At 51.2% G+C, this 19,956-nt stretch overlaps 1 protein-coding gene across 1 annotated transcript in view; it reads right to left on the bottom strand.

The window, feature by feature from the left end:
* The window catches only part of WNT9A (Wnt family member 9A), a gene marked incomplete at both ends in the record, with an annotated part of 54,812 nt that extends 35,504 nt beyond the window's left edge, over nucleotides 1-19,308 (bottom strand). The window contains one exon of the mRNA XM_082306902.1: nucleotides 19,214-19,308. Coding sequence (XP_082163028.1) covers nucleotides 19,214-19,308 — 95 coding nt within the window. The remainder of the gene's footprint in view (nucleotides 1-19,213) is intronic.
* Between the last annotated feature and the right edge of the window lie 648 nt (nucleotides 19,309-19,956).

The raw sequence follows: 19,956 nt of genomic DNA, 5'->3' as shown, positions 1-19,956 counted from the left end.
GCTGTGGCTAGAGATACTGCGCTAACGACAGCATGCAGAGAGAAGGGTCTTCCCTTCTCCCATCCTAAACTGGTAGGGAGTTTGGCACCGGAGTCCCCACGGGGAAACCTCATGGAGACACTCAAATCTCTGGAGGATAAGCTCACAGCATGGGAACAGAGGTCTCCAAAGCAGCTTTGGCCACGTACCACAGAAAAACACGCTTTATTTGACTGCAAAGTGGAGAATAGTTTAGGTAACAAAACAGAAGGGAGGATGAAGACACAGCAGTAAGACAAGAGGGATCCTCATAGTGCACATGGAGCAAGGAAGACAGGGGTTTATGGCAAGACGACAAGTAAAAGCCTTTGTAACTCAGTTTGCCACCTAGAATAACTATCATTTGCAGAGTACGTGTAACACAGCCTGCAAACTCCAGGCTTAGGAAGCTCACACCAGACATCTTTGGTCACAGATGATGATACAACACTTTGCTCCACCACAGCAAAGCCACACCAAGCTATAACTGTCCTACAGAGTCATGCCTTTGAGTAGGATGCTGCATGGCGGGAGTTGCATGAGGGTAGGGGACAAGTCATCCAGTGATTCTGTGAAGTTTCTGGGCTAAACATTTATTGTGGCTCATTTAGGATGTTGGGGAATTGGTCCTGGGCAAGGAGAATCCCTGACAGTTTTATGTTCCTACACGTTCGGTCACATCAAATGGGCGAGTTGATCAATGGAGGGAGAGAATTTCGGGACACCACTGGACACCCCCTGGGCAAGTCTTTACAGTCTCCCCAAAATAGTCTTCATTGGTTTCACACTGAAGGCCCCAGAGCTTATGAGGCTGGTTTAATTTTAGAGCACATTCACTGGATTTGCTTACATAATTATCTTGATTTGGAAGGCTTTTTATTTTCCTTAGTGAGAAAAGCTGTCCAAATTTATCACGTTAAGCATGGGGCTGCTTGCCCATAAGAATCTTAAAGTACACTGGCTGTGATTTTCCTTTTAAAATTTGCATATCACAATTAGGGCAATATGGAATTAGAGCAGCTTTAAAAAGTGAAGTGGGAAAGAAGCCATTAAAAAGGACAAATCCTTACCAAATTATACAGGCGTCTAAATGCAATGGTCCACAGGGTGTCCAGAGGCTGCTGAAAACAGGGCAGCAAGAGATCAAGAAATAGTTCCAGTCTGAACCCATTGAGCAGGACATATAAAAAACCCACAACAGGGATTTTTATTGATTTCAAGAGTTTTCAGTGATTTTAAGAGAACACCATTGCTCTGTTAAAGGTACATTTATAAGTATCGGAGAGGCTGTTGGCCTCATCATCTAACCGGACAAGAGCTTAGTCTGCAAAGAAATCTATCCTTTGGGTATCCTGTAAACCAGTCCTCATAGCCACAGAGACAGGACTTGGTGGCAGCCTAGATACTACTCCAGATTTAGTTCTGTTCAGCTCCTCCACCCAGCCCTCCTCCTAGTCATCACTTGATTACAGCAGCAATTCAACTTCTGAGGTTTGTACTTACCAACCTGAAATCACAAAAAGCCATAAAAGCCTTACACCAATATCTAACTTGATCCATTAATCCAATTTTGACACTGCTTAGTTCATTTTTGTAGATGGACGTCAGGCATCACCTACAGCAGATACTTTCCAACCCTATGGACAGGTTGCAGGAGTAGAAAGGGGTCAATTTATGCAGCCTGAAAACAAAGCAAGGAAACCCCACAGACCCCATGAATGCGACCCGCCAGCATCTCTCAGACTGCAAGCTCACAGGAAGGAGAATTCAGTTCAGATGTTGCCAGGTTTCTTTCACCTACCAAAAACCCATTTGAAGGGCCACTCCAGCAGCTCCTTTACCATTCTGCCCAATGGTCATAGCAATGCACAATGGAAGAAGTCACATCTCAAGCGGAAACATTTCCTTTGGGCCCAAAATGCAGCTTGCAGGTCTTGCATTTAGGTTCCCAGCACTCCTGACTAGTTACAAGAGTAGCCCTGGAGCTCCCTGCCACCACCCCACCCTGGGAAGCCCCAAGGCTTGGAAAGCTACGCTCTGGGTTGCTCTTTCATGTGAGCAATTCCCACTTCACAAAGGCAGCTTGTTAGCCTCCCTCCTTTAGATGACAGTTACAAACTCAATCAAATGCCAGCTGCCTTCAGCCACTGAAGTCTGATGTCTTTTGGCCACAGGCTTTGGGTAAGGGTGACACCCCCACGACAGAGGCAGGAGAATAATTAGCTAAAGCAGATCCCCACCTCCAACTGGCTGCACAGAGGGATGGCAATTCCTCAGGGGAGCTGGCCTCTTTTTTTCTATTGGGGTACCTTTTCTCCCAGCACCTGCAACCCTATTTGTTGTCTTCTACTGAAAAGCCTACTTCATACAAGCATGGCCTCAACAGAGAGGCCTTCAAGGAGCTATCCTGGAAAGGTCCCCCAGGCTTGCCCAGGCATCCCCAGGAGAGGAGGAGGTTTTGCAGATGTCACAGCTTGGCAGGATGTATTAATGCACCTTTTCATAGGTCCTGAGGTTGAAAGACAGCATCATCCCCAAGTAAAAATTTGCACCTAGGTGAAACATCTCCTTTCTGTAAGATCTTGGTGTTTTCTCAGGAGTGAAGTTGTAAGTTTGCTGCTTATACAAGAAGTGATGTGTGCTCAGTACTCATTCTTTTCAGGTCTGCTTAGAGCAATAGCCCCCAGAAAATCTTAAGAGATGCTAAAGATGAGGTTAATGGCCTTATGTCTTAAAGGAGGAAAACACCAACACCTCATGGTGCTAAACTCATTAGGGCTTGCCACCAAAACCTAGAGAGACGGAGGTCTTGGCTCAGGTAATTAAAAACCTAAGGATACAATAAACTCCCAGGACTGGTTTTTTCCCCATACTGGTAGAGAATACTCCGAGTATTCCTTTTCAAGGGTATTCTTTGAGCAAGAGAAAAAACCCTCCCAGGACCTGGTCACTGATTTACATTACTGCTCCAGGAAACTTCAGAGAAACCAGATTCAATGCATAACTATGTCAGCAAACATCCATGTCGTCGTTGTTTGTGCCCACCTCATAACCAAGCCTGAAGAAGGCCAGGGGCTGAAGAACAACACAGTGATGTTCTTCAGCCATGCACAAGCTGCTACAGAGAGGGAAGGAGGAGTTCCTTAGTGGTAAGAAAATAAGATAAAGAGGGCTAATGGTTCAGCCAGCGAAATTTCCAGCACCTGTTAGAGGAAAACCTTTATTACTAGGAAGCAAAGCACTGATGAAAGTGGCCAGGCTCACAGCAGAGCATCTTTCATGGAGCATTTGAAGGGCTAGTGTGGGAAAGTGTCTGCCAGCCGTTGTTCAGACACTTGCAAATAGGGGCCTTTCCAGATCCATTTTATAATCCAGCTGTGGTGGGCTGCTATGTCCTTCCACTTCTGCTCCCTGAAATAAAACCCAACAGATCCGGAACATCTCCAAATGCCTGGCGAGAAAGGGACCGCTGGCAGCTTTGGGCATGCCTCTCCTCCACCATCTCCATGGCCGCAAGCGGGATGCAGGCTTTGCACAGCAGCACAGTGGGGCCTTTGAGGGATTTCAGAGCTGCAGCATCAAAGCACAGAGCGGTCTCACAACCCCTGCACAGCAGGGCAGCGGCATCCCTGTCCCGTTTGTGTGCAATGCCTGTTCCCTTCTCCACAGCCTGCAGGGCACAGGGGACTTTTCATGTGAGCCATGAAAAACCCAAGCTAAAGAAACTAAAAGTTTGTTTCCCCCCCTCAAAAAACCCCCACTCATATAGCTGCCAGCTGCTCCTGTGACCACCCAAACTGCTCACCCATTTCTTCAGTGATGCTAAACTAAGAGGAGCTGAAATATCATAAGCAGGGGGAGACACAAAGACTGGAGAGTGAAGTTAGAGGGCTATTAGCAAAATAAACCTTCACTCTGGCAGGCTGAAGAAGCAGTACCAAGAGCAATGTCGACACTCGTTTCGGTCATCGGGTTTAACCCTTCCTTTCCTCAGCCACCACTCCTGTGAAAGATGGCAAAGCTGTGCCAAATAGCCATCCCCTCCCCAGTCTGCTGGCAGCCACTCAGCAGGGATTAAATTTAAGCCCAGAGCAGCAAAACAGGGGTCTCAGGTGAAGCCCAAGGGGCCAGGATGGTATTGAAACAGTTATGGTCTGCAGGGATACAGGCAAGGGGATGGAGAGCCTCATCTGCAGAGGGGTCAGTACTACCTCCTCACCCCTTCGGAAAGCAGAGCCAAAATGTTTAGGGTCTATATGAAGGAAAAAAAAAAAATGTTGCGATAATTTTCCCCCCCTGCTCATGGATCTTCCCCACACTTGGTGCTGGAAGGATTCCCCTCTTCAAAAAACACATCATCTGACACTTAAAACACAGAAGAAAACCCCTGGCCTGCCCAACTCTCTCCAAAGCATGAATTATCCTGCCCACTTGCCCAGGGCATCACAGATGTAATGACTGTGTTTTCACTCCAGCTTCAGGGAAACAGTGGCCAATCTCTTTCACAACCACAGCTCATCTTCAGCTGGAGAGTTAAATTACTGAGCTAAGAGGGTGAGTGCACTGGTGAAGTGCTCCCATTTTATCCAGTGAGTTAAGGACAGCAGAGAAAAAATGGTGTGTGACTCACTGCCCTGCATTTTTAAGTGAAAAAGCAAAGAGCTTGGTTTGAAGAATTAAAAAAGCAAGAAGTGGAAAAGGAAAAAAAAAAAGTGAAAAAACAAGAGAGCAAACACCTCTAAAACACCCCGGCTGGGTAATTTTAAGCACTGAATCAGCAGATGCAGGAGCTCTTCACAGGAGCTGGTTCACACATTAGCCTAGGTAATGTGTTTGCAGCTTTATATCTGAGAGGCTGCCTATATTAGTCATCTGTAAGGGGACACTTCAGCAATGCTAACTGGAATGAATTCAGCACAGGAATGCAAAGTGGGGTGGTTAAACCACATCAATTTTGAAGGAGTGCCTCCACACAAGGCTCTAAAGTACCCTTAATTCAGTTTAGCCTGATTTGCATTGAAAGCAAGTATGTTAAAGTGAATTAAGGATCTTTAATTCCCAAAGGAGAGTGTTACCACCGGGGCTAGTTAAGAGTAATTGAACTAATCCACTTTAAAAGTCAGTTCAGATTAGTTGTGCTAAGTGGCTGTGCAGATGAGGCCTGGGAGCACAGGGACTGTCCCTAGCATGCAATAATCACATCAATCTGCCTCTGGGGCTGCTCTGGGAGGACAGCTACAGCAGGGCTATTTTGCTATCCGGAGGCTGGGAGTGGTCCAAGACACTCAAATAAGAACACTAATAGAAATGTCTACTCGTGCTTGACAGGTGCCATCTGGTTGCAACTGAAGGCATTTTCCACATGTATTTTCTGTACATACCATATATGCTGGGTATGGCCAAGGGGGAAGCTGTTTTTATGGGCAGCTCAGGGACCAGGTTACTGGTCCAAAAAGTGCTGGCAGCATCTCTCATTCAAGCCATGCTTGAAGCTCACATCCCCTCACTGAAATGTGTAATACAAGTTCACAGGTCTCCACTCCCCCTGTCCCAGAGATGCCAGGAGATGTATTTTGGGCTCAGTGGAGGACTGGAGGGACCACCTCCACCATACAGTAATGGCTGGGGGTGGTTGGTTTCCCCATTTAATTCTCACATCCACCCCACTCTTCTGCCAGCTCCCAGGGCATTACCCACTTCCCACTGGGTTTCACACTAGCTTTTCAACTGGACTCAACTGGTTAGAGCAAAAACAGTTCAGCCCCACACACTTCCCACAGAAACAGGGAAAGGGAAGCTAAGGAGAGGCAAGGAAAAAAAAAAAATCAGAGAGAGGGCTAACAACCTCCCCAAACCCCATCCTGGCCCAGTTTCCACTGCAGGTCCCCCCCAGACCAGGCAGCAGCACAGAGCAGGCTCAGCACAGGTTTTGCCTTTCTAGGAAAGCACCGAGCCCCTCTGTTTGATCCAAGCCAGTTCTTCCCCAGCTAAGAATAATCCCCCCAGCTGCTGTTTGATTTACACATTACCATGGACGCGCAGTGTTTTTTATCTGGTAGATATACAGGGGGAGAGGGAGCAAGTCTGCGTGTGTTCATTCTAGTTAATGTTTCCTGTGCGGTTCAGGCCGTTAGGCCTACAGGTATGTTTATTCCACTACTTTAGCAAACCAGCAGACTTTTTAATGGAACTGTTGATATTTTTCCTGGCTGATCCTCCTGGAGAGGCGAGGCAGTGTACAAATGAAGTTCATTCCTAGCTCCGGCCTGAAGCTGCTCTTCTCCTCCTGGGACCGCAGGGAATTGAAGGTTTCCATTGCACTGGTCAGATTTCTTCCTTCTCCAGCCTTCAAGTTTTAGATACATAAACAGAGGCGCTCAGGCAGCTGACAGTAGCAAGAGCAATGCGTGGCTAGGGCTTTATGCAAGGGCAGCAGCTGCACTGAAAATCCAGCCGTGCATCTCCCAGCAAGGCTCTGGAAAAGGATAGTGGGTGCAACTCTGCACCCCTAAAATGAAGGCTCAGCTACACGGCTTGTTTTGAATCCAGACCTCACAGGCTGAAGCTAAGGGTTTCCTGCTTATTAGCATTTCAGAGCTCACTAAGCCATCAGTAGATTCCCCCATACATTTGTCTTTGAACCCCCTTTATTTTTGCAACAGGAGCGGTAACTCCAATCCCAGAGGGCTCTGCTTCATCAGGCACCTATAGAAGACACTTTCAGACCTGGTCTATAATTAACAGCCCTCGGGGGTCCTGAGAAGAGTCAAGGGATGTGCACCAAGTCCCTGACTCAGCTCACAGCCTGCTCCCCCTGAAAACAGCCCTGTGTTACAAGCTGAAGTACCCTGAGGTTAATGGATGTGCCCAAAGCCATGCAGATGCCTGGCAATCTCTCTGCTCCCTTCACCTCTATGTAGCAACAAGGTAAAACTTACCCCAGCCTCTGAACACATCCAGACAGATCAGACACCAGCTCTGGAGTCACTTCAATTGAAAGCTCTTGAGAGGAGTGCTCCAAAGAGCTCTGGTAACAGAGTAAACAGCCCCACGCAAGCAGGCAAGAGCATCTGTTTGAACAAGGCTACCCAACTGCCCCTGCCTCTGACCCCGTGCTGCTGATCTGTCCAACAGCAACTGAAGTACAGCATCCCCGAGAGCGGCTCCCCAGCCTCATACCACACTCGGTGCTGGAGCAGTCAGCCTCTGGGAGCAGATGGGGTCACCACCCACCTCCACACCACGAGCTGCCCTCCTGCCTACAGCACAGGCTGCAAGGGATAGCATCCAACCCCAGCCAGCTGCTAGGGGACATGGTAAAAATATGGCCGGTGTCACCACGTAACAGGGTCATCGAGCCTGGTGCAGTCCCAAACTCCAGTGAGTCAGAAAAGGCCAAGCCTTCAAGCTCACCTCCCCCCTCCCAGTGCCAGCTCCAGCTCTCAGATTTTCCATGGGCCTTGCAGCAGCCCAAGCAAGCGTCTCAAGGGATGCCGTGCTGAGGGAGGATGCCCTTCTCTTACCCTGGTACCTCCTGCAAGGCAGTGTCTGGGACAGCCCACAGGGAACCCAGTCCATGCACTGGGGAAGACTGGGACCGCAAGCTCCCCAGAGACAAACTGTAGTTAGATTTAAGGCATCTCCACTACATCAAATGAGATTTGTTTCCGCGTGGCTGTTGATCCCTCCGCAACCTCAGGAGACAAATTAGGATTGTGCCTGGTCCTACTCCCCTCTAAATGCTGTCTTTTGGTCCAGCATCTGCCCTGCACTTTGCAGAGACAGGTGTCTGCCTAGAAACACATTTTCATCAGCTACAAAAACCAGCATGGAGATTATGGCTTCACTCAGGCAAAACAAAGAAGAGCCATGTAACACTGACCGCAGGGCTGCTCAAAGCCTTTAGTCCAGTTCACACTCTCCCAAGAGCAGCTCTTCAGCTTCAGTCCTCTCTTCAAACTCATGTTAAGCCTCTGGATTTCCAGAGTCAACATGGGACAAGCCAGAAGATAGAAATAGTCACCAGGGATGCAACACAGCCGTGCTAATGAGCCAAAGGAAGTGTTGGATCTTTGGTTAGACTCTGTAATTCAGCTCAAGTGGCTGTTTCACCTCTGGCCTGTCAGATCAGCTTGCTAACCACAGACTGGGAAATAGCTCCCTGCTAGCTCCCAGCAGGAGATTTATCTTTGGCAAGGGCTGAAAACATCCCTACCCCCCTCACCTTTGATTACAGAGAGGCCCAGAGATGCAGAAAGAGAGCTATGCTATAAGTTTGCCAGGTATTTCAAGATCTCACCTTACACTAGAAGAGGATTAGGGCTAGAAAAGAATTTTGTTAAGATCAAGCAAAACAAGTCAGTTCTTTTAAAGAACGTATCAGTTCTGGTGAACTGTCCCCAGTGGGGTTTGGGCTCCAGGATAGGGTTCCTTGTCAGGGGAGATGGGCAGCCCTGGAGAGCTGTAGCTCAGCAGGGCTTGCAGCAGAGCAGTAAGCTGAACTCTGTGTCACTGAGCTGGGCAAGATCCACTGAAGTCACTGATTGCTCTGGGGGAGATCCTGTAACCAGCAGCAATGGAGCCAGCCCAAAAGGATTTGCCCAGGTTGGATCCTCATCCTAAGTGCAATCACACTCAGCTGTTTCCCAGGTACCCAGTCCCACCCTGGCTTCCAGGTGAAAACCCTACCTTGAGCTGAACATGGCTCCCAGACACTGATGTCATAGCACATGTCATAGCTCATTCATTCACATCATGACTCTCATCTGAGCAAAACCAAAGTTGGCTCCATACAGTGGAGAAGCTCAGCTCTACAAGCAGTGCCACAGCAAGAGGCAGGGGTGTGTAGTGCTGTGACATGCCCCAGGTCACTGGGGTACAGATGCTCCCATACCTGAGGGGGGGGATGCTAGAAGTGTCCTTTGAGACTACTGAAGGAGGTATCCAGGCCTCCTCGGACCTGGGTGGGTTGGGATGCTTGTGCTTGAGGCTAGGGAGCAGTCGGATGTAAAGAAGCTGAGAAACACCAAAATACACAGTGGCCTTCCTAGGCTAAACTCAGGTGGAAACATTTCCTTTGCTTGCCTGAGCATTTTGCAATGCTTTGTCTGATGTGCCCTCACCCCCACTCCCCAATGCTGAAAGGCACTGCCTTAGAAAAGCCTCTGCACCCACAGGAGACAAGGCTGGCTTTTTCCATGGGAATCAGGAGACATTGAAAGTCAAAGCAAGACTTGGGGGAAGCAAGCCATCTGGGAAAGGATCTGGCAGACCTCCCGCAGGTAAGACAGCTACCCTTCCTGCAGGCAGAGCAAGGGACTTCGGTGTTAAGGCTAAGGAGGGTAAATCCCCACCAAAACACCCTACCAGCAGCCAGCTACCAGAGATCGTAGCACTGATTCAAAGTGAGGCATTGTATTGGTCATCAGGGTAAAATGAAGCCCCTATAAGCTCAGCTTCAGGCATAGCCAAGCAGCACGACCTCAACATCCAGAAGATCAAACACCTCACCTTGACAACTTCAGAGAGCAAGGTGCTTACTAACAGTAATCCTCGAAGACAGAGCTAGAAAGCCCCACAAGAGGTCCTCTTCAACATGCAAAACCAGCTTTACCTACAATCTTCAGTTGCAATCTCTAACAGAAGTGCAGTTATGCCCCCCAGGGCTGCCTGGCTTTGTTTTGTTGCAATACCAAGCATGAGATCACCAGTCTTTAAAAAGAATAATCAACCCACAGAGAAGACATTACAACGAGGATATCTAAAGGTCTGAGCTCACCATAATAGTGAAAGCCAGCCAATGCACCCAACTCAGCAGGGGTTCACACAGCAAGATCTATGCTGGGAATTAGCCGTAGGCAAATCATGAGGAGTAGGGCATAGCAATGCCTCTGTGCAGTTTCTTTTAAGCAATCAGGTGAGGAAGCCTACAAAGATCACAGCAAGCAAGTCATGAGAGCAACCTGCCAGGCTTGTGCATGCCAGAGCTCAGCAGATGGGCACTCCTCTGTAACACGAGCACTTGGTGATCCTGCAGCCCCCCACCAACGGCCCCTCCAGCCAAGCCTACGGAGGGGTCAGCTAGCACCGGCGTGCTCCTGCGCACGCCGTAGCAACACACAGCACACTCCCACACGCAGGGCTGGGGAAGCTGTCACATACAGCTGATTGATGACAGCAGGGAACACAAGGCACTTTGTGGAGGTGGAATTTAAAGGGTAATAACTTGCTCTGACTCGAAGTTAGGACAGGTATTCTTGAAGACATGGGTGAGCCTACCTCAGTAGATGCTCACCTGGCCGTACTGATGCTTTTGGAGCAGAATCATGACCAGCTCCTTTTGGGAAAAAAGAGGTGCTTAAGATACAGAAGCAGGAAACCCAGTGTCAAGCCATGGGCTCTGCACATCAAAGTAATTCATCTCGGCAGCCTGTCTCACCTACCTGTATGTTACACATGAAGGCATCACCCAGAGGTCAGACTCTAGACACAGCCTCACATATCTCAAAGGAAACTTAATTTTGCTGGACTCTAACAATGGAGAAAAAATTAAGTAGACCAAGAACAGATGGAAGCTGATTCTTCTGCTCATCAGCAGACCTCTTCCAAAAGGACTTGGTCTTGAAAGAAACAGTTGCCTGACCCTACTTGCTTTGGGAGGCTGCTCTACAATTTGACTTCAGAGAAGTTCAACAGCAGACCAAGGTTCTGGCTAAACTTCTGCCCATTCCTCCCAGGACTGCCTTCGCCAGACAGGGCCATTTGACAGGTTTTTAAGCAAAGCTCAGATATTTCTGTGGGCACCTCAGTACTTCATTTACATCTAGGGGAAATCACATGTTGCTCCACAGCACAAAAAGCTACCTCCTGCTATGCACAGTAAATGGCCAATTGTGCTGCTTCAGTCTCTGGAAGACTCAGGACAGTTTTTCCAAGAAAGGAAACTTTTGCTACAATTGTGAAACTTGTCCATCCAGTGCACAGCAAATGCCGAAGTCAGAGCAAGCTAGTGTTTCCCCAAACTGCATAAGCATCTGGCTATCCAATTAATGCTATTTTAATGAGCTAGGCCAAATGAAAATGCTCATAAAATTCATGCCAGCTCCCGTACAGCATGACATCCCATCAACATGAACTGCACACTCCATGCTACCTTCCCAGCCAGCACAGACTCAGCATTAATGTCAGATACTGTTGAGTTTGCATGTTCTACAGTGGATGTATAGAAGAGCTGTTTTGCTCTGTGTTCTTTCCAAAGGAAGAGTTCAAGTTTTTTTAACCTATCATTTCCCCTTTCCCCAAAAGAAATCCTTCAGCAACTGAATTAACAAAATACTCCCCACACCTTAGAGAAGAATGATTTAAGGTCACAAGCAGACTGGAAGACCACATAGCACATGCAGGAGCTGCTTGATCCATTTGAAAGTTCTCTGCAACAGCTAAGAGAAAAATCTGTTCTGACTTTTTTTCCGATCAGCGAGAGCAAATCCAAATAACTGCTATGTTTATCCATGTAGTCAAAATACTCCCTGTTCCACTTAGCACAGTGCAAACATGCATTACAATAAAATGTAAAGCTTACTGGGCTGATAAACTTCATGAGTGTATTTTATGACAGTATCTCAAGAGATAAGACTCATTAGCACTTACAGCCATGATCTGAAGGAACCTTAAAAAGCACAGTTAAAAACAGAAGAAAAACTTGCAACAAGATGTAAAAAAAAAAAACCAGCTTCTGAAGGGTTAACCCTTTCCACCCAGCATCATAATTTCTAGCTCCTACTCAACTTGGCCTGAGGTAGCTCCCCAGCTCTGGGTCCAGTAGGTCAGGAAAACATATCCTACTTGTCCTGCCATGTGCTGGTCCAGGACCTGCAGCACCAGTCTCCCTGCAGCTGCATGCTGCAGGAGGAGCGGTAGCCTCCCATCAGCCTTTAACAGCGCAAGCAACAGGCCCTCTGCTTGCCGGCTGCTCAGATTGAGAAACCAATTGCATTAACATGCTACAAGCCACTGGAGAGCTTTTTTGGCTGCAGAGAGAAAGGCTGCTTCGTTATGGACAGAAGCCAGAGGCCCAGCGTGTTTGCAGTCTGGAAAGCCAGGTACATGAGACTTCTTGGATTGCTTCAACACATACCCTCAGAGAAGCACTGGGAAGCTGTCAGGTTGCTACCTGGACAGTCAGAGAACTTAGGGTAAAGAAGTTTGTGTCTAACATAGGCTTTTAGTATGAACTAAGCAAGTGCTATCCCACCCAAGAGTGCTTCCTCCCGGAGGTAGCTGTAGCTGCACGGTTAGGCAGAGGGGGCCTTTACACACAGCAGGTCAAGACAGTTGTAATGCATTGAGCCCTCTCCTCTCAAATGCCTCAGACAGCAAACATTAGGATAAGAGCTGTCCCATTTGTACTCTACAGAACTCAAGCGATCAGAGAACCCAAGCCCTGAAGTTGCCACATTGCTCCATGTAACTGGAACAGAGGATCGATATGAAGCTCTGGCAGCTGAAGTCCTTCCACCTCTGGTGGCCTGACCTAGGAGACCATGTTCAAGACAGTCTCCCCCATGGGGATATTCCAATGTAGCATCTCCTCAGCGGTCTCCAAAAAAGCTTCAAAATCCCTATCCAACCTAAGTGTCTCTTCTTAGAGAGCAGCTATGCACAGAGACATAAGAGGGAGACGGGGCAGGCAAGTTTGGCCTCCAGCTCTCGTGAGCTGAGCTTCCTAGGTCCCACCACCCCTGTGCAGCTCTGGTCAGCTCTACATCAGAAACTGCCTCATGCAGTGGAAGCACTGGTGATGCTCACTGGTTCAGTACCTCCTCTGGGACCTCCCAGAGACTCCTCCAAGAATACAGATAGCTTAGTTCAGCAGTGTCTTCTGGCTTGGCTTTTCCACCAAAAAAATCTCAAGGAGCCTTTAATATCAACATTTCACCAAGGAATAAAACAGGAATAAAAACACTGTCAGCATCTCCCTAAGTGAAGGGAATGGAACAGAGCATCCCTGGGACAGGAACATCTCCTCTGGGAGGCAATCACACCAAGTCTGTAAGCACAGTGGATTAAGCAGACAGAAAAATGAAGAAAGCAGCAAAGACTGACAAAACCCAGGCTGGTCAGAAAGATTCAAACTAAGAAGCATCACATCAGCTTCTCCATGCAGTCTTCCAGACCTTCCACTTCACCCTCCCCCTTCCCAATCCCGCAGCCTAATTCAATTACCTACCACTGAATAAGCCTTAAGGCGATTCTCATTACCCTGCGATAAAGCACAAGGCCTTTAATTATTAAACACTCATGGGCTTTTTGTGTTGGGGTTGTGGGGCTGGACTCCCTTTTATTGTTGTTCACAGCTTCCAGAAAGCAAGTTAATCATTGACCAGGCCTTTCACCAGGAGACCAGAGTCCTATGTATTCCCGGTCTCTAGTTCTGCATCACCAGTCACACTAAAAGTCACTGGCCTCCTCCTGCTTTGCCAAGGATCACTTAATATTCTCCTAACAAGCCATCTTCTCCCCACAGGGAGTCATCTGTAGCGCTGGTGACCCCTGCCAATAAAACATGCAGTATTTGGTGAGCATTGTATGCAGCCCCTGTGTCCATTGACAAGTTGCATTCAGAGAAAGATGGCCCCAATGCCTTTCAAAGTAAGGGAAACTGAGGCACGAGGTACTGGTTCCCAAGTCTCAAGCACCATGGTCAATCCAGTCCATGAGTCTAAGACATACTAATCCATGTCTGAATAAAGTTTGGTCCATCCTCTGAGCACGCTGCAGATGGAGGAAGCTTTCAGATACCTCCCAACATAGTTTGGGACAGATCTGGGTCCCCAGGGCTGAAGATGCAGGTCTGCTGGACCTTAGCTGCGTGCACAGTTATTTTTCCAAGTGCTCCTGGGTTTGTCACTACCCTTATGGCACTTCATCATTTCCAGTGCCGCCTTCAAGCATCTACAAAGCAAATGCTTCTTCTGGGCACGGAGATCCCCCTTCATAAAGGAATGGAGGTTAAACGCTGCTTTTAATTGACCCAGAGGGGCCAACTTCGAGGGAGAAGCCAGTCTGGACCCAGACAGATCAGTCTCTACGTGACAATTCACCCAGCTTAAAAGGAGCAGGAAAAAAAAACCAGCCAGGCACACCCTTCCTATTGCAAGGAAAACCAGAAATCCAACACCTTAAAACCAGCATCGCCACCTAGAAAAAGCAGAACGCCACAGGGTGGGATGGCAAAGCCGCCCTCCCAGCCCCAGGAGCTGCCTCCTTACGCTCCAGCTGTGTTTGCCTGCGTGCCGCATTCCTCCCTCACCGCCCGAGTCCAGGTTTTGTTTTTTTGGGTTGTGCTGAGAACCAGCTGCTCCATCTCACACATGCCAGAGACGAGCGGCGCGTCTGGAAAGCCAACATGCTGTGGCCTGGCTACACAACAGCTTCCCGAGAAGTTCACACGCCTTCGGCCGAAGCTGCAAACGTGAGCGTGTGGCCCCACACTACCATCAAGTGACAGGTACGGAAATTCTTGATAGGCAACAGCCACGTTAGCACCTAGCATATCCCGCAGGCTGGAAAAAACAGGCAGCGAAGCCTGCAGGCACCAGTGGGCTTGCTTTTCTTGGAGATGACATTCAAGCTGATGCCACACGCTCGCAGCAACAGAGTTCAGAAACTCATGCTAACTCTCAGCCCCCTTCAGAGCCCACCCCCCCAGTGGTCACAACCCCTGAACACCCCTTCAAGTCCAGTACTCAGATCTTTTCTAAGTAATTTTAACAGAATCACAGCCTGAATTGCAGGGCATGTAATATTTCTACCCCAGCAGCACCTAAAGCATACCGGGGTACCTATTCTACGCCTGCCAATGGGAATAAAAATATATTGCGCTTCCCACACCAAAAAAACCCCACCATGCAGTAAGGAACCTGCTCTCCCTGGCGATGTGTTGGTAAATTAGGGCAAGCTATGCTTCCCCTCCCTCCCTCTCCCCCACGCAAGCATTTAAGGGTTCCTGTTGCCTGCGTGCAGTGTACAGATCAGTTACATTTATGAAGAACATTGCAATCTGTCAATATAAACACTATGTAAGCATGAGCCACTTGTAACATTACTACTGTCCTGACAAGTGTTTGCAGAGGGGGCAGAGCTGCTCGGCTCCCGCTGCTGCTGGGGGAAAGCAGAGCAAACGCCAAGCTACAGAAACCAACACTTCTTCCAGCAAGAAAAAAAGGAGGGGGTGCATCAAAACCGAGTCAGACTATAAATCAGAACACCCAGAACGAAATAGAGGGGGTTTGATTTATGGCCTGGGCAGGTTGCAACCTCAGAGCCACAGACCAGGCAGCTCAGGAAAGCAGCAAGCTCCTACAGGCCAGTTTGCCATCCGCTAGCCCCGGGGCACAGCAGGGCTGAAGTTAATCAGCCCCCCTGTCACCCCAGCAGGGCTAATCTTGTCATCTGCCACTTCCAAAACCCAGTAGTGCAAGACCCAACGCAATCCCCAGATGCCGCTATGGCATTTTCACCACCCCCTAGCCCCATTTGAGAGGGGAAGGGGAGGGAGGGGAGGTACCCACACCCAAAGCTTGTAAGGCACAAGAACAGCAGAGCGGGGAGGAATCTGAAATGCAATGCTTTCTCAGGGATCCCGGCAGTCTGGGGCTGCTCCAAGCTACCCCCATCAGCCAGTTGTAATACAGTGCATTAAATTAGTTTTCAGACAGCCCAGCTGCAGAGGAGACGGCTGAACATAAAAGCAGGCTCCCTTTTACAACAGCCAGGGCATCTCAACAAGCCGGTCTCAGCTGACGCTTATCTCAAGGCAATGCTTCCCCCTTTGGTAGCAACTCAGCCAGTAACAGTCTCCCATACATGCTGCTACCCTACAATGCACCCTTCATCATCGGGTATCCTGATGGGCAGCTCTAAACCTACCACAAGCCATCAGGTCCTGCTCAGTTTTGCAGGCATGCTTCTTCCCCTCTAGCATCAAGAAGTCTCATATCGGACAAGGCTTAGGAGCTGTAGCATCACCACATCCCTGAAGCCAGCCTCTTCCAGCTGCTTTCCAGTAATTAGGGCTAACACACCCCTCCCGAGCAGGTGCCTATAGGGACTCAGCTCTGCTCACAGCTGCACACCAGCATCCTTCAGGTCCTGCCTTTGCTGTGTACCAGCTCCAGGTCAAGCCAACACCTTCTCTCCTGCACCAGGGCGGTCAGCAACACCCAGGGAGCAGCCCTGAGGCTGCCAGCGTAACCCTAGGCAAGGGACAAGCCTGTCCCTCCCTACCTTCAGCACATGTCCTAAGCAGGCAGCTTGGGGATGGAGCAAGACAGCAGCAAGGGCCCCATCTGCACCAACGCTTTATCTCACATACACCAAGCTCCACTTCCAGAGAGCATTTATCATTTTTGGCTGCTTGTGCGGCCCTCTAAGACACCGGAGCCAGACATACAGAGGAGCAGCGGCCTCCAGCCCCGGCCTTCCCACCCCAGCATCCCCTCCCAGTCGCTAGCTGCCCCTGCGGGCAGGCACAGACATAACTACATGCTGACACAATCTTGTTATCATGTAACCATGCCCGATTTCTGTCCCCATGCACTAATTCCCCGCCAGGCCACGCATTTGGAGACACTGAATTCTTTCCCTGAAATAAGACATTGGGGATGGGGTGGAAGGGATCATCCACAGCTGTCCCTGTCCCCCACCAGGCTGCGGAACGGAGCAGCTAAGCTGCAGCTCCAGCGTGACATCTGTTTAACACAGCCGCCTGCCGCGCTCTGTGGCCCACCACCACCTCCGGCGGGGATGTTAGCACCCGGCGTTAGCACCAAAAGGTGTCACGGTGGCTTTGATGATGCCTTGGACTGGGAAGGAGTGTCCCTGCCCCTGCCTAGAAAGGGTGTTGCATTAACTGAGCTCCCTTCATTTCAGCTCAGCCCCTGAACAAAGGGTGATGCATCCAGGTTTTTAGAGAAGATTTATATTAGAATATAGATGTGCTTCCTCACCTAGAGCAGTTCCTTCATGCACGTGGCTGCCTTTCTAGGCATAGCAAGAAGGGCTAATACCAGCCTTCGCAGGGCACTTGCAGAAGCACCGAGAGCTCTGCAGAAACACACAGCTTTTACCAGGTAAGATTTCTTTCCGTATCAATATATGGAAGTCCGCAGCAAGGAGGGCTCAGCTCTTCCACACACACTTATTAGATCACATATCGCTGGGGATTAGCAGGGACCCTGGACCTCGGCACTGACTATTCCCCCGTATCCCCAGCAGCTCAGCAAGTGCAATCTCTGCTTGAGGCCTCTTGGAAGAGCAAAGAGGAGATTAGCAGCAGATGCTGCTCCTTCGCCGGGGCTCTAGCCAGAGAGCGGGATGCTTTGCATAAGCAAACTTCACTGCACACCGCAACAGCTCCGGAGCGCACATCTGGCTGGGTGCACATCTGGCAGCATCTCCTCTCCCTTCCTTACTCCCAGAGAGGGAGTCTCAAATCAGAAACAGCAGCCGTACTGAGACAGAGAATAACCCAAAGCAGCCAGGACAGACCTAGCAGCACACTTCCCTCGGCTCAACGTGTTCACACTGAAGTTAAAATCTACACCAGCCGCACGAGGCCAGAAGAGAAATCCCAGAAGCAAGCGACTGGAATGAGTTACCTGCTACACAACAGCAGATACCAGCACCGCGTGGATTAACGGGAGAGTTACAGCCAAACTCCTTACGAGCCCTGTCAGTCCCTGAGGCACACTACAACTGCACGGTGCCGGTGGTCTTCGGCAGACACACGAGCTAACGGGCTCGGTACGGCCCTCTGTGTGCTGCTGGGGGAGAAGATGGCTTTTCCTAAAGCCCTACGCACACAGGGCAGGCTGTTTCCTCACAAAAACAGCCCCAGCAGCAGGAAGTTAAACGGTTCTCGAGTTGGAAACAGAAGATGTAAGTAGCACTGTTTGGCAAACTTTGCCAGACCACAAGCAATGGACAAGCCTCAACACCAGGATTTGTTTTACTGGAAAGAGGCGGGGGAAAACCTCAAATCTGCTAAAACATTCTCCAGGGCCGGTCCAGTGGCTCCTACCAGCGGCCACAACACAACATCCCGAAAAGAAGCAAGAACCATCGCTCTTGAGTAAACTTACACCGAAACCTCTTCATCAGGTGCTCGCATCCCACTCCCCCTCGCAAACCGACCCCATTTTGGGACAAGATTTTTAAAAAGACAGACAAGAGGCAGCTCCGTTGACAGCCCAGAAAGCGAAGAGGGGGCTGCGCAGAGGGAGAGCCAGCGGATCCGGCGCTGCGGGATGAAGCCTCGCTACGCGGCTGCGGTTGCGGGAGGGCTTTAAAGAGGGGGTGAGGGGGGATTATTTGGCTCCTTCCCGGCCCAAGGAAGGGGGATGAAGGGGGATGGGGGGACGGGGGGCTCGGGGAGGGAGCGGGATCCACCTGCGCGGCGCGGGCCGGGCCGGTAGCGCCCCCTGCCGGCCGCCGCCCCGCCCCGCGCGCAGGTGAGCGCGGCGGGATGCGGTGGCTCCGCGCCTCAAGCCCCGGGGAGGGGGGGGACCCGCACCTCCGCCGGGAATAAGCTTTGCAGCGTCCCGGGCTGGTGCTGCAGCATGCACCCTCCCCCCAAAAAAAGCAACAACGCCGCCGGGGTGATGCCGGGAGCCGCTTGCCAGCACCTGGTGCTGAAGCATGCGCTTAAACTGGGGGGGAAATAGAGGTTTTTGGGGCTGTCCCATGCTGGTGGGGGTTACAGCACCTGGAGCCGAGCCACCCAGGCACTGCTGCCCACCCCGTCGGGGAAGGGCAGGACGAGGGGCTCCCTCGCCCGCAAAGTTTCTGCCTGCGGCCCCTGGGAAAAGCACTGCAGCTCCCGGCAGGCAGCACCCTGCAGCTCCCGGCGAGCCCGGCCCCGCCGGGCAGCGCGGCGAGGGGATTGAGGGTCGCCCGGCTCCGAGCGCAGGGACGGGGGAGAGACCCGGGGCCGTCCCTCCCCGTACCGGCTGTCAGCGCCGGCGGCAGGGATGCCCGCACCCACCGAGAGAAGGAGGCTGCCGGCAGGCGCACAGCAGCATCCCCACCTCGGGCGGGACGGATAAAGTGCAAAAAGAAAATAAATGAAAGTTAAAGAAAAAAAAAAAAAAAAAAGAGGAGCGGGGGTGCGGGCGCCTCCGCGCTGGGCACCTACCCGAAGTAGGCGGCGGAGGGCCGCGGGGCGCAGGCGAGCAGCCCTAGGAGCGCGCAGGAGGAGAGCCATCCCAGCAGGACGTGTCCATCCAGCATCTTGCAGCGGCGCCGGCGCTGCTCATCTCGTTCCCCCGCCGCGCCCGCTGCGGCCCCGCCGCCCGCTCCGCTTCTTATAGCGCGGCCGGCGGCGAGCGCCCGGCCGGCGGCGGGGCGGGGCCGGGGCGGGGCCGGCGGGGCGGGGCGGGGCTGCGGCGGAGGGGCGGGGCGGGAGGCGGGGACACGCCCCCGGGAGGCGGGAAACGGCGGCGGCGGGAGGCGGGGGGGGAGCGGCGCGGAGGGGAGGAGGGAGCGGGGCGGGACGGGACGGGGAGGGGTGTGCAATGGGGGGGGGGGGACACGGGCGGGAAGGGAAGGGCTGGGTGTGCAAGGGCTGGGTGTGCAAGGGCTGGGCAGCCGTGCAAGGGCCAGGTGTGCCGGGGTGGCTATGGCACATCTGGACAGCTGTGCAAGGGCGTGGCAGTCGTGCAAGGGCTGGACGTGCCAGGGATGGGCAGCCGTGCAAGGGCCAGGTGTGCCGGGGTGGCTATGGCACATCTGGACAGCTGTGCAAGGGCGTGGCAGTCGTGCAAGGGCTGGACGTGCCAGGGATGGGCAGCCGTGCAAAGGCCAGGTGTGCCAGGGGTGGCTATGGCACATCTGGACAGCTGTGCAAGGGCGTGGCAGTCGTGCAAGGGCTGGACGTGC

The sequence above is a fragment of the Platalea leucorodia genome (genome assembly GCF_965183815.1).
Source record: "Platalea leucorodia genome assembly, chromosome: 1".
Taxonomy (NCBI): domain Eukaryota; kingdom Metazoa; phylum Chordata; class Aves; order Pelecaniformes; family Threskiornithidae; genus Platalea; species Platalea leucorodia.
This window is presented reverse-complemented; position numbering and strand designations above follow the sequence as displayed.